Genomic DNA, 18,095 nt, shown 5'->3' on the forward strand with positions numbered 1-18,095 from the left:
GCGACTGCTGTGGAATCGTACGTTCGGTATCTTTCGACTGAAGCCAACTGTCAAATGGTTCAATTAAAATATGGTTTGAAAAGTAAAGGGCTCCCGGTAACAATTTGTTTGACTGGGCCTTGAACAAACACTTGTCCGTAAATATTAAATCATCCTATGCAGTCCAACAGTGGAAAGAAACCAAGAGACTGATATTGCCCACATCCTCTAAACTGGAGTTACTGACAAAAAAGGTCAACTCTATTTTCAACAAACACTTTCCAAGCCTAAAGATGAATCGCATCCTCAGGTTACTTGGAAAAATATATCCCAGAAGCCATTCAGACTTGTATGACCTTTTGCGGAATGTTCAACACCTAGGGGCCGATTATGATAGCGGACGGACCTGAGTCCGTCCGCTACCATAGAGTTAGGAGGGACCGTCCGCAGGGGCTGCGGCAGTCCCTCCGTGCAGATTAGGATGTGACCGCCAGGGTGGCGGTCACATCCTCAATCTTTAACATTGCGGCGGGTGCAGCTTCAAGCTGCACCCGCCGCAATGTTAAAAATGCATACATTGCATTTGTATGCAGCAAGGGGCAGGCACCGCACGGTGCCTGCCGATTACTGCATACAAATGCAGGGGGGTACCATAGGTACCCCCCATGTGCACCCCCCCTTCACCCAGGGGGCCCGCAACGGGCCCCCGCAGTGAAGCTCCGTATGCTTTTCCACGGCGGAAAACCCGCCGTGGAAAAGCATTTCTTTTCGGGCATCCTAATTTGGCTGACGGTGTCTAAGAGACACTGTCACCATATTAGTGCTTTTCCGTCGCAGTTGTAAGCCAACCGCGGCGGAAAAGCTGCGGACGGATACCAGGACCCACCAGCCATCCTAATGTGGCGGTGGGTCTTTGGTGGGTCCGCAGAGGATTTTCCGCATCCTCCGGGCCGGCGGTGGCTTCCGCCGGCCCAGAGGATGCGGAAAATCCTCCATCATAATCGGCCCCCTAGTGTTGCATTTAAACCATAGAGATAGGATACTCTGCTCTAGCAAAAGGGGGTTGCTTGCCGTTAAATGACTTCATGAACAGTAGAAATCCTGCCACTTTGGATACATTCCAATATGGAGAACTGTGATTTGTACGATACAGTCAGATCCAACACAATAACCAAGATCTTGCATAGAGGACGGTTTGAAAATTCTGATGAACAACTCTTCATTCTCCTAAGTAACCTCTCAGGCTGTTCAACAAAACAAACTGGACTGTATCTGAGCAAAAGTTGGAATATTCTGATGAAACTCTATCAAACGTGAATCCTGGAAACAATCTAACTTTCATGCTAAAAACTATCACTAAAATATAAACTAAAACAAGATGGTCCGTTCCAAGAGCCAGGCCTTTGAACCAGAGACCATATTTATTTTTTGTTATCGATTTCAGTTGAAATAATTGTATTTCTTCTTGTAATCTTAATCTATTTTGGATCATTTCAATTGTATTAATCTTTTCTACTCATGCTTGTGTGAAAGGCAGCTATGTGGCAAGCACCTGTTATAAGATTTCACATTTCTTTCACCAGCCTCACATAATCAAAAAGATAATCACTTAATAAAACATGTTTCAAAACAGAGGGACTTTGTGTCAGCCCTCTTAATCCATTGGTTAGGTCAACTGTCATTTACATTTTGCTTCCCCCCAATATAGCGTACAGCTCAGGTCAGTGGGTTAGCCCATTTCACTGAGTGCATTTTTCTTGATCATATTGGTGCGTTGGCCTAAAAAGTGCACTTCAGTATCACTGCTAGTCGGTCAATACTTCACTTAGTCAATGCTTTCAGCTTTCTATTCACTAGCCTTTTTGTTAGGGATCCTTGTTTTTTAAACCATGTCTTCATGTTACAGCAATTCAAACCCTAAAGTCATTAGTCTTTGCACATTAAGAACTGAAAACAGGAGGAGCTTCGCGCGCATCCGAGATGGCCGCGTGAGCACAGGGCTCCCGGGACCCTCGCCACCTCCCGCATCTATCCTGAACTCTATCCTGATTACGAAGACGGGTTATTGAAGACGCAACCCAGCTGATATAATAGCTGCTTTCAGAAATCGATTTGGACTCCGGGAACCGCAACTACGATAATTTGAACTTTTGTGGCCCGCTCCATGGAGCTACCCCGGGCTTGAGTCATTATGGTGCCCAGGCAGTAGTTGAACAACAACGGCCTGCGGGGCTCTGTTCACAACCTTGGAGTAAACTTTCGGTTTCGTTTTTGGTCCCTCAGCCTCCTCCTATCTCAGGACCGCTCTAGCCTCGGGGTGCAGCCGGGCCCCGCAACTTTATCGTTTGCCAACGACAGAGTGTTTATGGTTGTGGTGATATCCTGCTGAAATTCGCTTTTGGAGATCTCGTTGGGTGAATCGTTTGGAGCCATTTTTACCAGGTCTCAAAGGCCCTTCTGGGGCGCAACACCTACTATGGTGGGCAAACCTGATAGCGAGAAGCGGAGGACCAAGACCATTCACCGGGGGGGTACTATTCAATCGAATGTTATGGATCGCTATACCCATCCTAAAGGGTCCCCCGGTGGTGCGAGTAGGACTCTGGTGGAGGCAGGTGACGGCTCAGCCGAGTCGGATGATTTGACTCTACAGGATGTCATGGGCGCCATTGCCAGTATGAAGACCTCCATTGGCCAGCAATACGAGGCTCTGGCCCTTAAGCTTGACACTGTGGCAATCGACGTCAATTTGATCAGTGTGTACAAAGACTAACGAAAAGGTCAAATCCTTAGATTTGAAGACCTCCAGCCTTACGACTGATGTGTCCGATTTACAGACGGAGGTTCGCAATCTGCGATCCTCCAATGATCTCTTTGCTCGTCGGCTGAAGGATTTTGAAAGTCGGGCCAGACGCAATAATATACGTATTATTGGGGTCCCTGAAAAATCGGAAGAACCAGCTGCAGACCTCCTTGTCGAGGACCTCATCCTAAATCATCTCGCCCCCAAAGGCCTGAGCAACTTCTTTGCGGTGGAACGTGCACATAGAGTGCCGGGTGGGAAGCCGAAGCAGGGTGCCTCTCCTCGGCCTATTATCGCCAGAATTTTCAACTTCAGAGATAGAGATGCTATCCTGCAGGCATCGCTGGTTTGCGGCCCCACGAAGTTCGAAAACACTACAGGGAGATTCTACCGAGACTTCACCCAGTTCGTTCAGAAGCAAAGGATGGAGTTTTAGGGGGTGAAGCGACGACTGAAAATGAAATACGCGATGCTCTTCCCAACTCGGCTACGTGTTGAATACGAGGATCGGACGTTTTTCTTTGACCGCCCTGAGAGAGTGAGTGACTTGCTTTACACATTGCCTACGCAGCATGATCGCTCGGAACATTCTGGAGGAGCTGAAGGTGGCCCGTCGGAGCAAGAATGAGCAGTGGTTCCTGGTTTCAGACATTGTACATAACTTGCATCTGTGGTTCGATGACTTATACACTTACGTTACTTATGGTGGGAGACCCAGGGGTGGCAGGGGGAGTGGGACTCTTTCCTCCTCCGGGTTTCTTTTTTTAGACTAGTTAATGTTAGGGCGACAGGCACACTGCAAGTTAGGGTGGCTTTTGAGTCTAACGCAGGGGTGAAGGGTGGGGGGGTTGTATCGGGTGTTTATCGGGGGCGGGGTTTGGGTATGTTTTATTTTTTCTCAAGGCAACGTATTGTTTTACTTATGGATCTGGGTGTTGTGTTCGCTGTGGGGTGGGTTCCACATTCACTTCTGGGATGGGGGGTAGGGGGTTGAAGTTACTGTGTTGGAATGTTAAAGGGTTGGGGGACAGGATAAAACGTGGGGTAGTGTTGCAACTACTGAGACGCCTCTCCCCTGATGTAGTGTTACTGCAAGAGACACATCTGATCGGAAACACATGCCATGCTATGAATCTGCGAGGATATCGTCTTGCTGCACACTCCGTATTCACTACTGGTTCTAGAGGGGTGGGTATTCTAGTTAAGAACTCCCTCCCCCTGGAGGTAGATGACATAATCCTCGATGACAGGTGGCGCTATGCTGCTCTCACTGGTAGGTGGGAGGGGAAGACTGTTTCATTGCTTTCTGTATACGTCCCTCCTGGTTTGCAGACTACGACTTTTGCTGATTTGGGAGAGTAGTTCTGGGACTACCAGATGGCGTCCTGGTGATGGGTGGAGATTTCAATTCTGTCGCCTCTGGCAGGGAGGACCGCTACTACCCCCCAACCCCCACCCCCCATCCCCAGGGACCTTACGAGATCACAATCTTGGCTGAGTGGCTTTCTGGAGACGCTGGGACTGGTAGATTGCTGAAGGCTACTGCATCCGGGACAGGCGCAATACACCTTCCACTCTGGTGCTCATGGTAGTCTCTCCAGACTTTTGACTATGTGTTGATACCAGCAGCACAGGCCTTGTCAGTTAGGGAAGTTAGACACCTGGCTCGGGGTATCTCAGATCACTCCCCATTGTGGCTTTCGATAGACACGAGGATGGGGGCTGAGGGTCGAGTGGCCCCAATTAATCCTTGGTATCTCCGCAACCCCAAAACCCGGGCAGAGTTGGTTAAGTCTCTGGATCAGTATTTTGCTGAGAATGAGGGATCTGGGTCATCTTCTGTTTCGCTGTGGGAGGCTTTCAAGACGGTCATCCGCGGGCAGGCGCTCTCCTTAATCGCTGGTGCCAAGAAAAGCAAAAATGAGGCGGTGGTCCGCCTCGAGACTGAAATAACTGAGTTGGAAGGGGATTTGGAATTGGGTATTACTCATGATAGGGTTCATGTCCTCAGTCTCAAACAACTTCATTATAGAGCATTGGTGACGGACGCTGCTAGAGTCATGAGTAGAGAGCAGCAGGGACGGCTATATGACGTGGGAAACTGATTGCTTGGTTAGACAGAAAGGAGAGGGCGAGTCGTGTGGTTCCTGCGATTGAGAGAGCTGATGGCGTGCGAGTGACTGACCCTGTTGAGATTGTTGAGTGTTTTGCTGAACATTTTCGAAATGTGTATTCCCCAGTCTCCGATAGACTAGAGGAAGATTCCCATCTGCTATTACGAGATATTGCGTTGCCTTGCCTGTCGGATTCAGATAGGGACCTGATGGACGCAGCACTTTCGGTTGACGAGGTGGCACTCGCTATTCGTTCTGTCCGTTCGGGAAAAGCTATGGGCCCTAATGGTCTCCCCATCGAGCTTTACTAGCTGCGTCCTGACAAAATGGTGCCGTATCTTCGTGATATGTTCCTGGAATCGCGAGACGTCGGCTCCCTCCCCTGTGATCAGCGAATTGCGACCATTGTGGTGATTCACAAGGAAGGGAAGCCGCGGGATCGCTGTGCATCTTATAGGCCTATTTGGCTTCTAAATGCGGAGCCTAAGATAACAGTTATCAGTGACCTGATCCATCCGGATCAATCTGGTTTCATTCCACATCCTAATACAGCATTGAACTTGCGTCGCTTACATGGCGCTATCGCGAGAGCAGCGTCGCTGCGTGAACGGCCATCTTGGCTTCCGTGGATGCTACGATGGCCTTTGATACAGTGGAATGGCCGTATCTCTGGGCTGCCCTTACAAAGTTTGGGTTTGGTCCTGGTTTCATTGGCTGGGTGAAACTTCTGTATGTGGATCCGTTGGCTCAGATTGTGGTGAATGGTCGAGTTTCTCCGTCCTTTGTTCTTGGGAGGGGCACGCGGCAGGTGTGTCCGTTGTCCCCGCTTCTTTTTGCCCTCGCCTTGGGACCCCTGGCTGCATGGCTGCGGTGGGAGCCGTCGATGAGGGGTATTCAGTGGACCCCAGACTTTGAGGATCGAATATCACTCTATGTTGACGACATCTCGTTGTATCTCACATCGCCTCGAAAGTCGTTGATTGTACTGTTTGATGTGTTGAACTCGTTCGGGAGGAACTCAGGCCTCGTGATTAATTGGACCAAGTCTTGTGTCTACGTACTTTCGGGCGACACTCCCTCTTTGCCGCGCGGCTGCCCCATACAGGTGACGCAGATGGGATTTAAATATTTGGGAATCTTTATTACATTAGACCCCGGGGTCCGTTATGATCTTAATCTGCTTCCTCCGCTCCAACGGTTAAAATCTGACGTTGTGGCCTGGCGCAGACTGCCATTGTCCCCCCTCGGGCGCGTAGCTCTTTTAAAAATGATGTCCTTGCCGCAGTTTTTATACGCGCTTCAGAACACGTTTGATGTTATCCCGGCCAGCTATTTCCGGGAGGTGGAGAGTTTGCATAGGCGGTTGATATGGGATGGGCGTTCGCGGATTGCCCTCGCCAAACTGACGCTCCCCTGGAATGATATCAGGCGATACTATTGGGCCTCTCAGCTGGGAGCGATTAACCATGGAATGTACGGTCCTGCGTTCAATCCTGCGTTCGAGATGGATAAGTGGCTACTACCGGGTGGAGACTATAAAAGGGTGTTGTATTCCAAATCGGATGGAGGGAAACTTTCGGGACCTACTAAGAAAGCGGTGCGAGTGTGGCATTGTGCGACTGCGGCAATGGGATGGAGGGATCGACTGACCCGGGCGACTCCGCTCTATGCGTCTGAAAGACTGGGCAGCCTATGGAAGACGAAAGGGTTTGAGAAGTGGGATATGATCGGTATTTCCAGGGTGAGTGATCTCTGGGCCAAGGGTAGGATTAAGACTTTTGAAGAGTTGAAGGTAGAATATGAGCTGAGTGACAAGGAATTCTTCCGTTATGTGCAGATTCGCCACGCGTTGCGTTCGGTTTTTCCTGAAGGTACTGTTATCCCGGAATCGTCCCCGCTCGAAGATCGGGTGCTTGACGGACACGTTCCCGACAGCACTATTTCTCTGATATATAAGAAATTGATTAACGATCGAGTTGACCTGTTGGCGCAACTCAGAGAGGTCTGGACCAGTGACGGTCTAGAGTTAGATGACGAGGACTGGTAATCGGCGATATCCTCACCTAAGGAGGTCGCGATTCCGGCCCGTCTCCGACTCGTACAATTTAAGATCCTGCATTGGGTTTATGTGACCGGCCCCCGCCTGATTCGTATGGGTTAATCTGTGGATGGGTTGTGTAAGCGTGGCTGCGGTTTAATTGGTACTTTCCTCCATATAATTTGGGAGTGCCCGGAAGTTGTAGTGTTTTGGAATCGAGTGCATGCTGTGATGGAGGAGGTCACGGGTGTAGCGCTGTTGCCTGAAGCCAGGCGTTGTCTGTTGAATGTTTGGTAACCGACTGATTATGATGTGGCGCAGACTCAGTGGGCGACCCTTGGGAATATGGTGGCCAAGAGAGACCTTGCGCAGTTTTGGGGTTCCCAGAGACCACCCACGGTCCTGGCATGGAAGGAGAACATGGACTGGTGTATGTTTAGAGAGAAGACGTGTATGTGGCACGCGGCAGACCAAAGAAGTGGGGCAAACTCTAGGGCCAATGGAACTCCTACCGGGGGGATATATGTACACATCCCCTCGCTGATATTACAGATGTTCCTCTTTCCCCCTGACCCGACATTCCTAATGTTGTTTAGGCTACAATGTATTATGACTCTGATTTCCCCCCTGCTCCTCCCCCTTGCACTGATGATTTGTATTAACTGTAACTCCCGTTCCCTCCTCCTAGAACACATATCCAGCTGTACTGCTTTTATTGCATTGTTTGTTTATGTTTTATAAATAATAAAAAGAGTTTAAAAAAAAAAGAACTGAAAACAAACTATGGGATAATTATTCTTTATATTTAAAATGTTTATTACAAGCATATGATCGCCACACAGTGGTAGCATCTTTTCTATTTTTCTTTTTGTGGCATTTACTTACAATAAAAAACGAATGTATCACACCAGCTTGACATGGCCATATTATTTGCTTTGCCAGTGATTTTTCTAATTTTAGTGCCAATTTGCACGCCATGGGTAATTCTTTGATTGAAATATTGAGTGGCTTCTTCTCTCACATTGGAATTGCTCTCTCTGGGAAGGTTAGTATTTAAGACTGACCTGTTTCATCCTTTTCTCCTGTTGTAGGCAGTCATTTCTGATGCCTGTTAAATTCAAGTAATTCACACTTTTTTCATGTATAAAATTGTACTTCAAAATGTACTGGAGAAGTTCTCTCTTAAAGGTACAAGCTTTTTAAATGTTCAAGCTAAGCATTGTATTTGTTGTAAACACACTGTGCAGCAAAATCTTCTTTTGTTTTTGTAGCGATTATGGTTGAGGAGTTTGTAGATTTTGGTGCCCTTGACATCTTCATGCGTCGCAAAAGTGATGTTCTCACGACTCCATGGAAATTTAAAGTCGCCAAGCAACTGGCCAGTGCACTAAGTTACTTGGTAAGTAACATGAGTGGGCAGTCAGGTTGAAATAAAAATACGCTTTTATGCCTTGCATATGAAATTAAGTATTTTTTCATAGGAAAGATGTTGCAGCTGGCTGATCCTTCATGTTGTTTACTTTTGGTACTCACTTCACTAATTTGCATGAGCTGGGAATCCATTTCAGATTAACATTATTTTATTAGATGCTGTTGCTTGGAGGTGCAGCCAACTCCAAATGTAACCAGCAACTCACTTCAATTAAGGATGTAAACAAACTCAAATCTAAATACTCTGCCTCACATCATTCAATTTTTATTGTACATAGCCTGTTCTTAAAGTGCCTGCAGTTCACATTAAAACATGATATCAGAAAAATGCAAAAAGAAGAAATTCTTGTTGTCAGCCATTAGCTATAGTTACTTGAATGGATCACCACTTAATGTTTGCCACAGTGATCCGAAAATCTTTGCAACAGAGGCTTACAGAAACAGCATAGTAGATAGGTTTTTACCAAGATTTTTTCAGCTTTACATCCTGCTAATTGTTCATACAGTGAATAATGCTCTGGAGACTTTTAAACTTTACGGTCCGGTCTTTGAGTTCTGCTTTGAGTCACTCTTAGAATACAATTAGTTGGTGGGAAGGGAATTTGTATAATTCCTTTTCACTCTCAAAATGCATGGAATGTGTCCATTGGTAGATCTATAATTGTGAAGAAATATATAATAACCTTCAATTGATAGGAGCCCAAGACAATTGTATTCTTTATTATACTGTAAGCCTTCTAGCTCAAACCATGTTGTGTCCACAGAACACATAATTGTTTACAGTTGCAACATTTTCCCTCCTAATAGTCGCACATGTATGTTTTTTAATGTATTGTATGTGTCTTGAACTTGAGCATCTGTATGTGAGTGAAACGTTCGCCAGATCCTGACCTGAGCCCCCTTCCGTTCTCCTGCTAGTGGAACCTTGAATAAGTGGCATGGAGTTCCACTTCTTTGTTTCTGCTTCTTTTATCACAACGCATGCTACTGGTCATCCTCCAGTTCTCCTCTCTGAGAAGAACGTTGAATGTGGAGCATGAAGTCCACTTCTTTTTATTCACTTCTTTTATTACAACACAAGCTACTGCTCGTCCTTCTTTCTGCAAGAGGAACCTTGAACATGGAGCATGAAGTTCTGATCATTTCAATTGCAACATGTGCTACTCCCAGAACTTCTTATGTCTCAAAAAGCTTTCTTCTTTTTTCTTACTTGAATGACCATGATAAAAACAAAATTAAGTTATTTTACTGTTAAATGGTCATGTTGTATGATGTCATTAATTGATTTATTTTGTCTCATAAACATAGGAGGATAAAGAATTAGTGCATGGAAATGTTTGCAGTAAAAATATTTTACTGGCCAGAGAAGGAATTGACAAGGAGTATGGTCCTTTCATAAAGCTGAGTGACCCTGGACTACCAATAACTGTACTTTCCAATCAAGGTATGGCATTGTAAATATAATAGTTTTAATGATTTATTAGCATTCGGTAAAAACGTTTTGGTGAAAATGATTTTGAAACACATTTTCTTTTGGTGTCTTAAAACAATTCAACCCTTGCATCGGCCCCACAGGTGTCCAGGCTGCATGTTCCTTTGATGTGTAGGTTCTCTGTATCATAAAATTCCAACTCATAAGGCAGTCCATCATTAGTACCACTTTACTATAGGCCACCCACAAAGCAACATTCAACTTCGTCTCTACAGGCATGCTGGAGGACATCGCCTATGTTCCCATAACTCACCACTCACCCTAGGTTAAGTATTCTCTTTCCCTCACACTACCTAGGGTAGGCAGACACTACCTACCCTGCTTTAGTTTTATTTTTTTAAATCCATGTACAATTCACATTAGTGCACATCCCAAATACTGTGCTAGTGCATACTTCTATATCGAGGGGATGGACCTCTGCTAGCATATTATTATTGGTCATGTAATAAATTATTATACATAACACTGTCGGAGCCACCACCTCTCTTAATAATTGTAAACATTAATGATGGGGGGGGGGGCAATAGGGAGCAGTACTTTCTGTTTTCTTTCTACCTTTTGAGCTGAAATATACCCAGAGTGTTCTTAAGAAAAAAAGCCCATTGCTGTAGCTCACTTGCAAGAACAGAATGCATGTTTATCAATATCTGGGTGACTGACCAATCAAATCCCACTTTCTTCACTGCGCATAAGCTGCACAATCACTGTTTGTTAGTTTTTGTTTTCTGTCAGTGAGCGAGTCTCAATATTATCAAGTAATCATAGATCCCAGCTCAGACAGGAAAGCAATCGGTGTTTCCTACTGCAGGATTGCTGTCCTCCTCCATTTGTCTAGTTCCCCAGCTGAAAATGAGACCTGCTGCATTGAAATCTTTCACTGCAGTGCAATCAGGACTACTATACCCTGACCAATAAAATGGCAGTAACTCATGACTTTAGCTCCACGCAACAGTGATGGGACCATCCAGCTAAAAACAAAAACCGGGGAAGCATTCAGGCATCAGTCACGAAACCATCTTGGTGAGCATATGTGGCTGTCTCAAAAGAGGAACTCATGTATACGCTTATTTGAACTAAGGCTATTCTGACTACCTATCAAGGCCTCTCTATCCCTGGTGATAGGAAAACAGGTTCAAATTTAGACAATTCGAACACTTTGGTCTGGATCAAAAAGAAGGTAGCATTAGTCTTAGAATCATTATTTGAGGCTCTCCTAATTCTTTGGCCATAGGCCATTGGAGGTGGAACATCAGCGCCTCATCTGACTAGGTCTCTGTACGTAAAAGCAGACTTGATCAGTAGACCGATTATCAGTTTGAATTTGTTGAAACTGCCAATCATTCACTTGGAAATCTTTTGGGTTTGGTGTTTTATGTGACTCTTCTTTTGACACATGGCTCCTTGGGGACCATGAAGACTGATGCTTATAGTTTCCCTGCTCTGGAGAGCCTGGTGTGTCTCATCTTTCACCTCAACCCCATCGCCGCCCCCTGCAGAATCTGCCATGCCCTCCATTCTGGTGGAAAAGCAAGGAGGGCTTGGCATGCCACGAAACAAAGGCAATGTTACTGCTTTTGCATTTGCAGAGCAGCCACACTGCCCGCAGTGAGAATCCTTCCTTTCCACTGCTTCCTCAAAGCTTCCAAGCCCATCCCCTTCCCCCCAATCATTATGGGACCACACATTGGGGATAGTTTCTGGGGTTGCAATCCGGAGTCATCCGCCCATGTTCTTTCAATTCACACGTTTTAAAAAGTATTTTAGTTTCGCATTTTTATAGGCAGGGAACCTACTCCCTAGCACTTAAATGTCAGTTTGGTTTTAGTTTTATATAAATAAAAATAGATTATTAAAAAAATGACTTGTATATGTTCTTGAAGAAGTATATATTAGTGTATGGGTTTGCTTTTGTAGCATTCTTATTTCATTTCCTTTTTAAAGTGGTGTTAATTCTCTAAAGACCTGTACAATTTATTCAACCGTACCTGCCATTATCTCCGTCATTATATTTTTCCTGAAGTTGTTTAAATCGCTAAAGGGAAGCCAGTGCATGCATCAATGCTGTATGGGTATGAGGTAGTCAAAACAGGAATCTCTTAATGTCAGGCCAACTTCTTAGTGATTTCACCTGCTTTCAAAGTGCATAGATCACAATATAAGAATAGGGTGAAGAGTTTCTTTAGTTTTAACGCCTTAACCGCGGCGGTTTTTCCGCCGCGGTGCAGGCGTTCTAAAGGGTGGGCAGGGCTGCGTCGACCGTTGACCGTCGGCAGCACTGGGGAGGGAGTGCTCCCGTCTGCCGTGCACGGAAGGGGTTAATGTGACATTGACTGGATCAAGAAGCCAGTGAAAACATTGCAGTATACAGATGTAAACATCTTTATGACAATTATTTTAAAATACTCATTTCTCATTTTTAGAACGAGTGGAGCGTATCCCATGGATTCCTCCTGAATGCCTCGGAGATGCCAAACAACTTACTGTTGCATCTGATAAATGGAGTTTTGGCACAACTCTGTGGGAGATCTGCTACAACGGAGAAGTACCCCTAAAGGACAAGACTTTAGCAGAGGTGATATATTGTTCATATTTGTGCCTAGCTGTTTCCAGGATACATCTAATGGTTTTCAAATGCATCTGTTAACATGTATGTATTACCCTGCGTGCCAATATAAAACAGGTTATTCTAGAATGTTATAAAAGTATTCTTACAACCCAGGTTAGATCTAAAACAGGCACATCTTATTGCACACATTTAATTACTGTAGAACTTAGAACGTGTTTTGGCCAAATGACAACCCTTTCTAGAGAATTCACAATAAAGCCTGGCCTCATTTTCTTTGTAGAAGAAAATAAGGGACAAGAATAAGAACTTTAACCACTTTTGCCAGTAAGTGTGTTGCATCACAAACTCAGTACACTTCTGGTAATATTGTATATGCGGTAGAAACCTCATAGGAGACCTCTGTGGTCTGCATCTAGATCTACCTAAGTATTTAGTTTATTCTTGTTATAGGTGCTATATGTATTGTCCTCTTTGCCAGTGGGACAGAGTGATTCGAGAATAGAAGGGTCGGTAAATAAAGTGCTTTCTTCTAAATCGTTTTTTCTGGTTATGGGGTGAAGTTATTTATGTAGCGATTGACAGGAATTCCATGTTTCAAAGTGAATGTAAGCTGTCCGGTTTAAGATACAGTTTGTCTACTAAAATACGGACAAGTCTTTCCATTTTTAATGTGTTTGTGAGCATTCCAGTTTTTGTGATGGTGTGACTTATCACATTGGATTGTGGTGACTAAAACATATTGGTGATGCAAGCAGCGGTGCTGAAGCTTGCAAACTATGGTGTAATGCTGGGTGTGCATACTTTTATATGCAATGTCTTCCTTGCTCATGCAATGCAACACACTTATGGCCTTCCAAAACCGACCTTCAGTGACCTGTATTAGAATGACACCCACTCTTGTTCGCAGTCCTTACATTGACTCCCTACCACCTTCATGTGCTTTCGGTATCTGAAAGGTCCTGATAGTGCTGCTTCATGATACACATAAAGTTCAGTTAAGGTATCTTGTCCTTCCATCATTCAAAATCCTGTTTTTGTTATAATGTTAGCAGTGCTTGACAAAAAACAACCAAGTTCTGAATGATATACCGAAAATCAAATGACTACAAATGTGAAGTACTGTGAATGTTGGTCCAGGATTGCAAAGTTTAAAACATCTTTTTAGGCCATCTTTCAAACACCTCTGTTACATAGCCTCCTTCACTGAACACACAACACACAAGTAAGATAGCTCACAATGTTCAGCTGCAACTCAGTTAGATTCCAAATTGGTGCCTTGTAGTCCTCCATTATATGGACGCACTTGAAATCTTAAAAAATATTTGCAGCTTCGCCTGGGTAATAAGAGTAAATCTGGAGCATGCTGTTTATTCTTGTGAGTGTGGTCATTTAGATTAAAGTGCTGTACCAAGGACTGTGAGGGGAATTTAATCAAATTTCTGCTTTTTTTAATACATATTCTGTGCAAGGGAGTCTTATTATGTTCCCAACATTACTGAGGATATGTTGTAGAATCCACACCCAAAAACTAAAAATTATCTATTTTGACCTGCAATTTTAATTATCAATGACTGGCTAGGGTCACCTTTCAGCACGGGAACAAAGATTAATTTAACTCAAATAACCTGGACTCCTATCGCCTCTGTGCAAAGATTCAGAATTTCCAGCAAGCTTTGCTAAGTCCACCTTGGATACCAGGATAAGTGAAGCATGTAGTCGACATAGTGTAAGATGTGATTGTCTGCCCCCCCCACTCCCCTATCCCCCCCCAACCTGCAAAAAAAATGAAAGGGCTAATCCAACAATCTTGTAAATCTGGGTATGAGTATATATACACAGAGGAGTACATTGGCTCTGTTAGGTATTGTAAATAGCAATATGTTTAATTGTTCAGGGTGAAATAAGTTTGGCCCTTTTGACCTTTAATTTTTAATCTGTATTCGATCAACCAAAAGTAGATCATACAAGATAAACAAAGAGAGACCAACAAATGAAGAGAAAAAAGTAGGAATGTTGAAAACCCCTACAATAAAATTCATGAATGACTTCATTCAGAGAATTAAAAGATCTACAAATCAATAAAAGAACAACAATGTGTAGTTCAGATAAGCTTGCAGCCCCTGACAAGCGCTATAAGAGAGATCAGTGCATTCATTCTGAAATGACATTATAACGAAGAACCAACAATTCATAATACATGTGGCTCTCTGTACAATAAAAATGTTAAACCTCATACTCCTCCTTGGAGCCAAAGTGCACTTTAAAAAACTAGCGACTAAGTGACGTGTATCTCGGTCATATAGTTGTAATAAAAAAAATAGGTCAGCCTTACACTTGAAAAATGTATGTCTGAGCAACAATAGTAATAAAAACCTCCTTGTGAACAGCAGTTATCAACAAAAAAATGCAAAATGCTGTAAACTTTGGCTAGAATACTCGTCGCATGGACAAATACCAATGGTGGCTGAGGAGTGTTGGCCCAGCAGAAAGCATATTAACCAACGAAAGGAACCAAACTTGAATCTAGCCAGTAAGGTTCTCTCATAAATATTTTCCACATATAATAAATAAGGGGCAATCGTTGGCACAGTCTGAATGATGCAATAGACCCTGACTGTGGGTTTAGCCTCTTCCGTTAGTTCCCTAGAGGCCTGTCTATGCTTGACAAAGCTATCCTGGACCCAATGTTTGTACTTTTTCATAATAGTCTCCAGGTGCTCAAACAGATGTGCTCTGCCATGGGCTGAAAAACACTCCTTTATATATTTCAGCCACGGAATGGCCAGCCCACACTCACAAGACAGGCAATCTCTAATAACTGCCCAATTGAGGTCAGCTTCCTTATTTGACCATAAGGAGCACCAGAGAACCAAAGGGCCAGTATTAATGGTATCATGCATGTACTCCATGCCAATCTCCTGATGCAAGCAAAAATGCGGGTATGAAGGAGGGACACCAAGTAGCTGACGACAAAATCTATTCTCCTCCAACTACATGATACACACATCCGTGCATCCCTAAATAACTATTCCGTAAGTTAAATTGGTAGACGTTTCCGATTGTATATCTCCACAATCAGGGCAATAGGTTTTTTACCAATAGTCATGGCAAGCAAAAAGGTAGTGCCTACAGCTAGAGTACAACGAGTAATCCTATTGCTCATGCAAGTGGACCAGAAACACCTCCGTCCTACTCCATACCCCATAAGAAATATTTAGGGTACAGGTTTTAGTATTTCTGGCTCCGCAGACCATTGTAAATGTTTTCTTCAGGTTTGTCTCCAAATCCAGTCCTCTCATAAAAGTAACATAATTGGAAATTAAACTCTTTTGGCCATTGGGCGTCCTTGCCAGAAGAACTGCATCATCTGCGTCGAAAAGCATAAACACAGCCTTTTGCTCAACATAGGGAACATCCGCCCGACCGATACCAATACTCTTTCCAGGTCATTAGTATAGAGCAAAAAGAGAATCAGAGCAAGGATGAATCCCTGATGTTCCCCACACTCAGCTATAAATGGTTCTGTGCATTCACCAGCATTACCAAATCTTACTGATGCAGTGAGATCATAATGTATGAGTGTCAGGAATTAAACCAATTCCCCATCGACACCCATACTCTATAAAATGGACCACAATTTGGATCTTCATGCACAATCAAAAGAGATCGACAAATCCATAAACGCCAGCTGTGTAGAGGCGCCCTTTGCATATTTATATTTTGCCTCAATAAGATGGAGGTTGAGGCACTGTTCAATCGTCCCTCGCCCCTTTCTAAACCCATACTGGGTTTGGGATAGAATGTCATTTTTATTTATTCTGACAAGAAGACGATCCAAGACTACTCGCCCAATAATCTTTGCTGTAGTGTCTAGGAGAGATATTGGGCGGTAGCACTTTACATCGTGGACATTACCCTTTTTAAAAATTGGGAGGATGATTGAGGTGCACTACGACGTAGGTACACCCAAACAAGACACAGAATTAAACATGCAAGTGAGGACAGCGGTCCAAAAACCTCTGGTTTTCCCTGAATAAATCTAGAGGGACGCCGTCTGAACCCAGCGCGTTCTTTTGCCGGCTGTCAACAATCGCCTTAAGCACCTCTTGCTCACTAAAATCAAGTTTTTGACAAAAGAGGTCATCCATCGGCACTTTATCGGTAGCCCTGTTGTCATTAGCATACATCCTGGAAATATGTACCAACCAGGTCTCGGCCGTAATATGAACCGTTTTATTTATTTGAAAGATTTATAAAGTGCGCAGCTTCTCAACAGGGTTTCCCGGCGCTGAGCAGGACAATACCCAAGCCAAGGTTGCAGATAATAGTACAGAGAGGATTGTACTTGGTTATAAAGGAAGGTCTTTAGATTCTTACAGAAAGCTAAAAGCGACTGACAGATCCTAAGTTCCAGAGGAAGAGAATTCCACAGTTTGTGCTCAAGGTAGGAGAACGAGCGGCCTGTCATAAGAGTGAGCTAACCTCTAGGAACAAAAAATTGAGAAAGGTTGGCTGATCTCAGCTGTTGAGTGGGTACGTAGGGTTTGACTAGTCTTTGTATGTAGGGGGTCGCCAAACCATGTTTAGCTCGATACATGTAGCATAAAGCCTTAAACTCAACGTGTTTGTTCACCTGGAGGCAGTGGAATTGATAGAGCAAAGGTGAGAATGAGGGGTGTCGAGGCAGCCAAAAAAGAGGACGGGCTGCCGTATTTTATTTGAGCTGTAAACGGTGGACGGAGGCTTTATCAGCCCCTAGGTCCAATACATTGCCATAGTCAAGAAATCACCAATGCCTGCATTACGGTTCCCTGGACAGCAGGTGGAATTAACCAGAGGATTTATTTTAGCCACTTAAGAACCGCAAAGCAAGTTGTGTTGACTACACACACCTGGGCTCTGAGGGAGAGGTTGTTGTCAATGATAAAACCCAGGTTCTTAACCTTAGGGATCTGAGCAGGTAAAGGTCCCAAAGTGTCAGGCCAATGGGTAATTCCCCAGAGTTCAGGATTGTTTCCCAGAATGAGGACCTCTGTTTTAGAAACGTTCAGCTTCAAGGCGTTTCTGCATATCCACAAGGAGATATTTACGCAGTCTGAGCTGGAACAGGGAAGGATCCTGATGCTGAGCAGCTGAAAGGGAAAAGATGATCTGGGTATCATCTGCGTAGGAAAGAGTGGTCAGTCCCGACTTTTCCGTAATGTCCGCCAGAATGCGAACATTAAGATTAAAAATCAGAGGGCTTAAAATCGAGCCCTGCGGTACTCCTTATGTTAAAGCTACTGGATTGTAGATTCTGAGCTATTAGCATGTAGACTGGGAGCATTAGCTAACACAATTATATAGTGAGAAGACACAGGAAGGAGATCGATCACTGGAAGGGGGACAGGGCTAGGTTAACGACTATCAACCTGGTTAGCCACCTGCTTGGCTATGAGGTTGCTCTTTATTTTACAGTGATGCTCCATTTAGATCCAGACTATTGACAGCAGGAGAGTTTTGGTTTACAATGAACCGACCACCCCTAATAGCAGGGGCTTGGGACAAAGGAGGCACTAGATGGTACTGGGTTCCCTGGGAGCAAGTTGATACCCTGTAAGCCGATGACTCACAGTTTCGCCTCAATATGGGTGAACCGCTCGACATTAGGGTACAGTTTAATATCCAACAGG

At 44.3% G+C, this 18,095-nt stretch overlaps 1 protein-coding gene across 4 annotated transcripts in view; it reads left to right on the plus strand.

Annotated features, from left to right (window-relative positions):
* Window positions 1-18,095, plus strand: part of JAK1 (Janus kinase 1) — a 490,769-nt gene that overhangs the window by 370,538 nt on the left and 102,136 nt on the right. For all 4 annotated transcript variants that reach the window (XM_078669080.1, XM_078669071.1, XM_078669099.1 and 1 more), the window contains 3 exons: window positions 8,206-8,333; window positions 9,674-9,809; window positions 12,278-12,429. In XM_078669080.1, coding sequence (XP_078525206.1) covers window positions 8,206-8,333; window positions 9,674-9,809; window positions 12,278-12,429 — 416 coding nt within the window. The remainder of the gene's footprint in view (window positions 1-8,205; window positions 8,334-9,673; window positions 9,810-12,277; window positions 12,430-18,095) is intronic.

Source organism: Lissotriton helveticus, chromosome 1_2 (genome assembly GCF_964261635.1).
Source record: "Lissotriton helveticus chromosome 1_2, aLisHel1.1, whole genome shotgun sequence".
In the NCBI taxonomy this organism is placed as follows: Eukaryota; Metazoa; Chordata; class Amphibia; order Caudata; family Salamandridae; genus Lissotriton; species Lissotriton helveticus.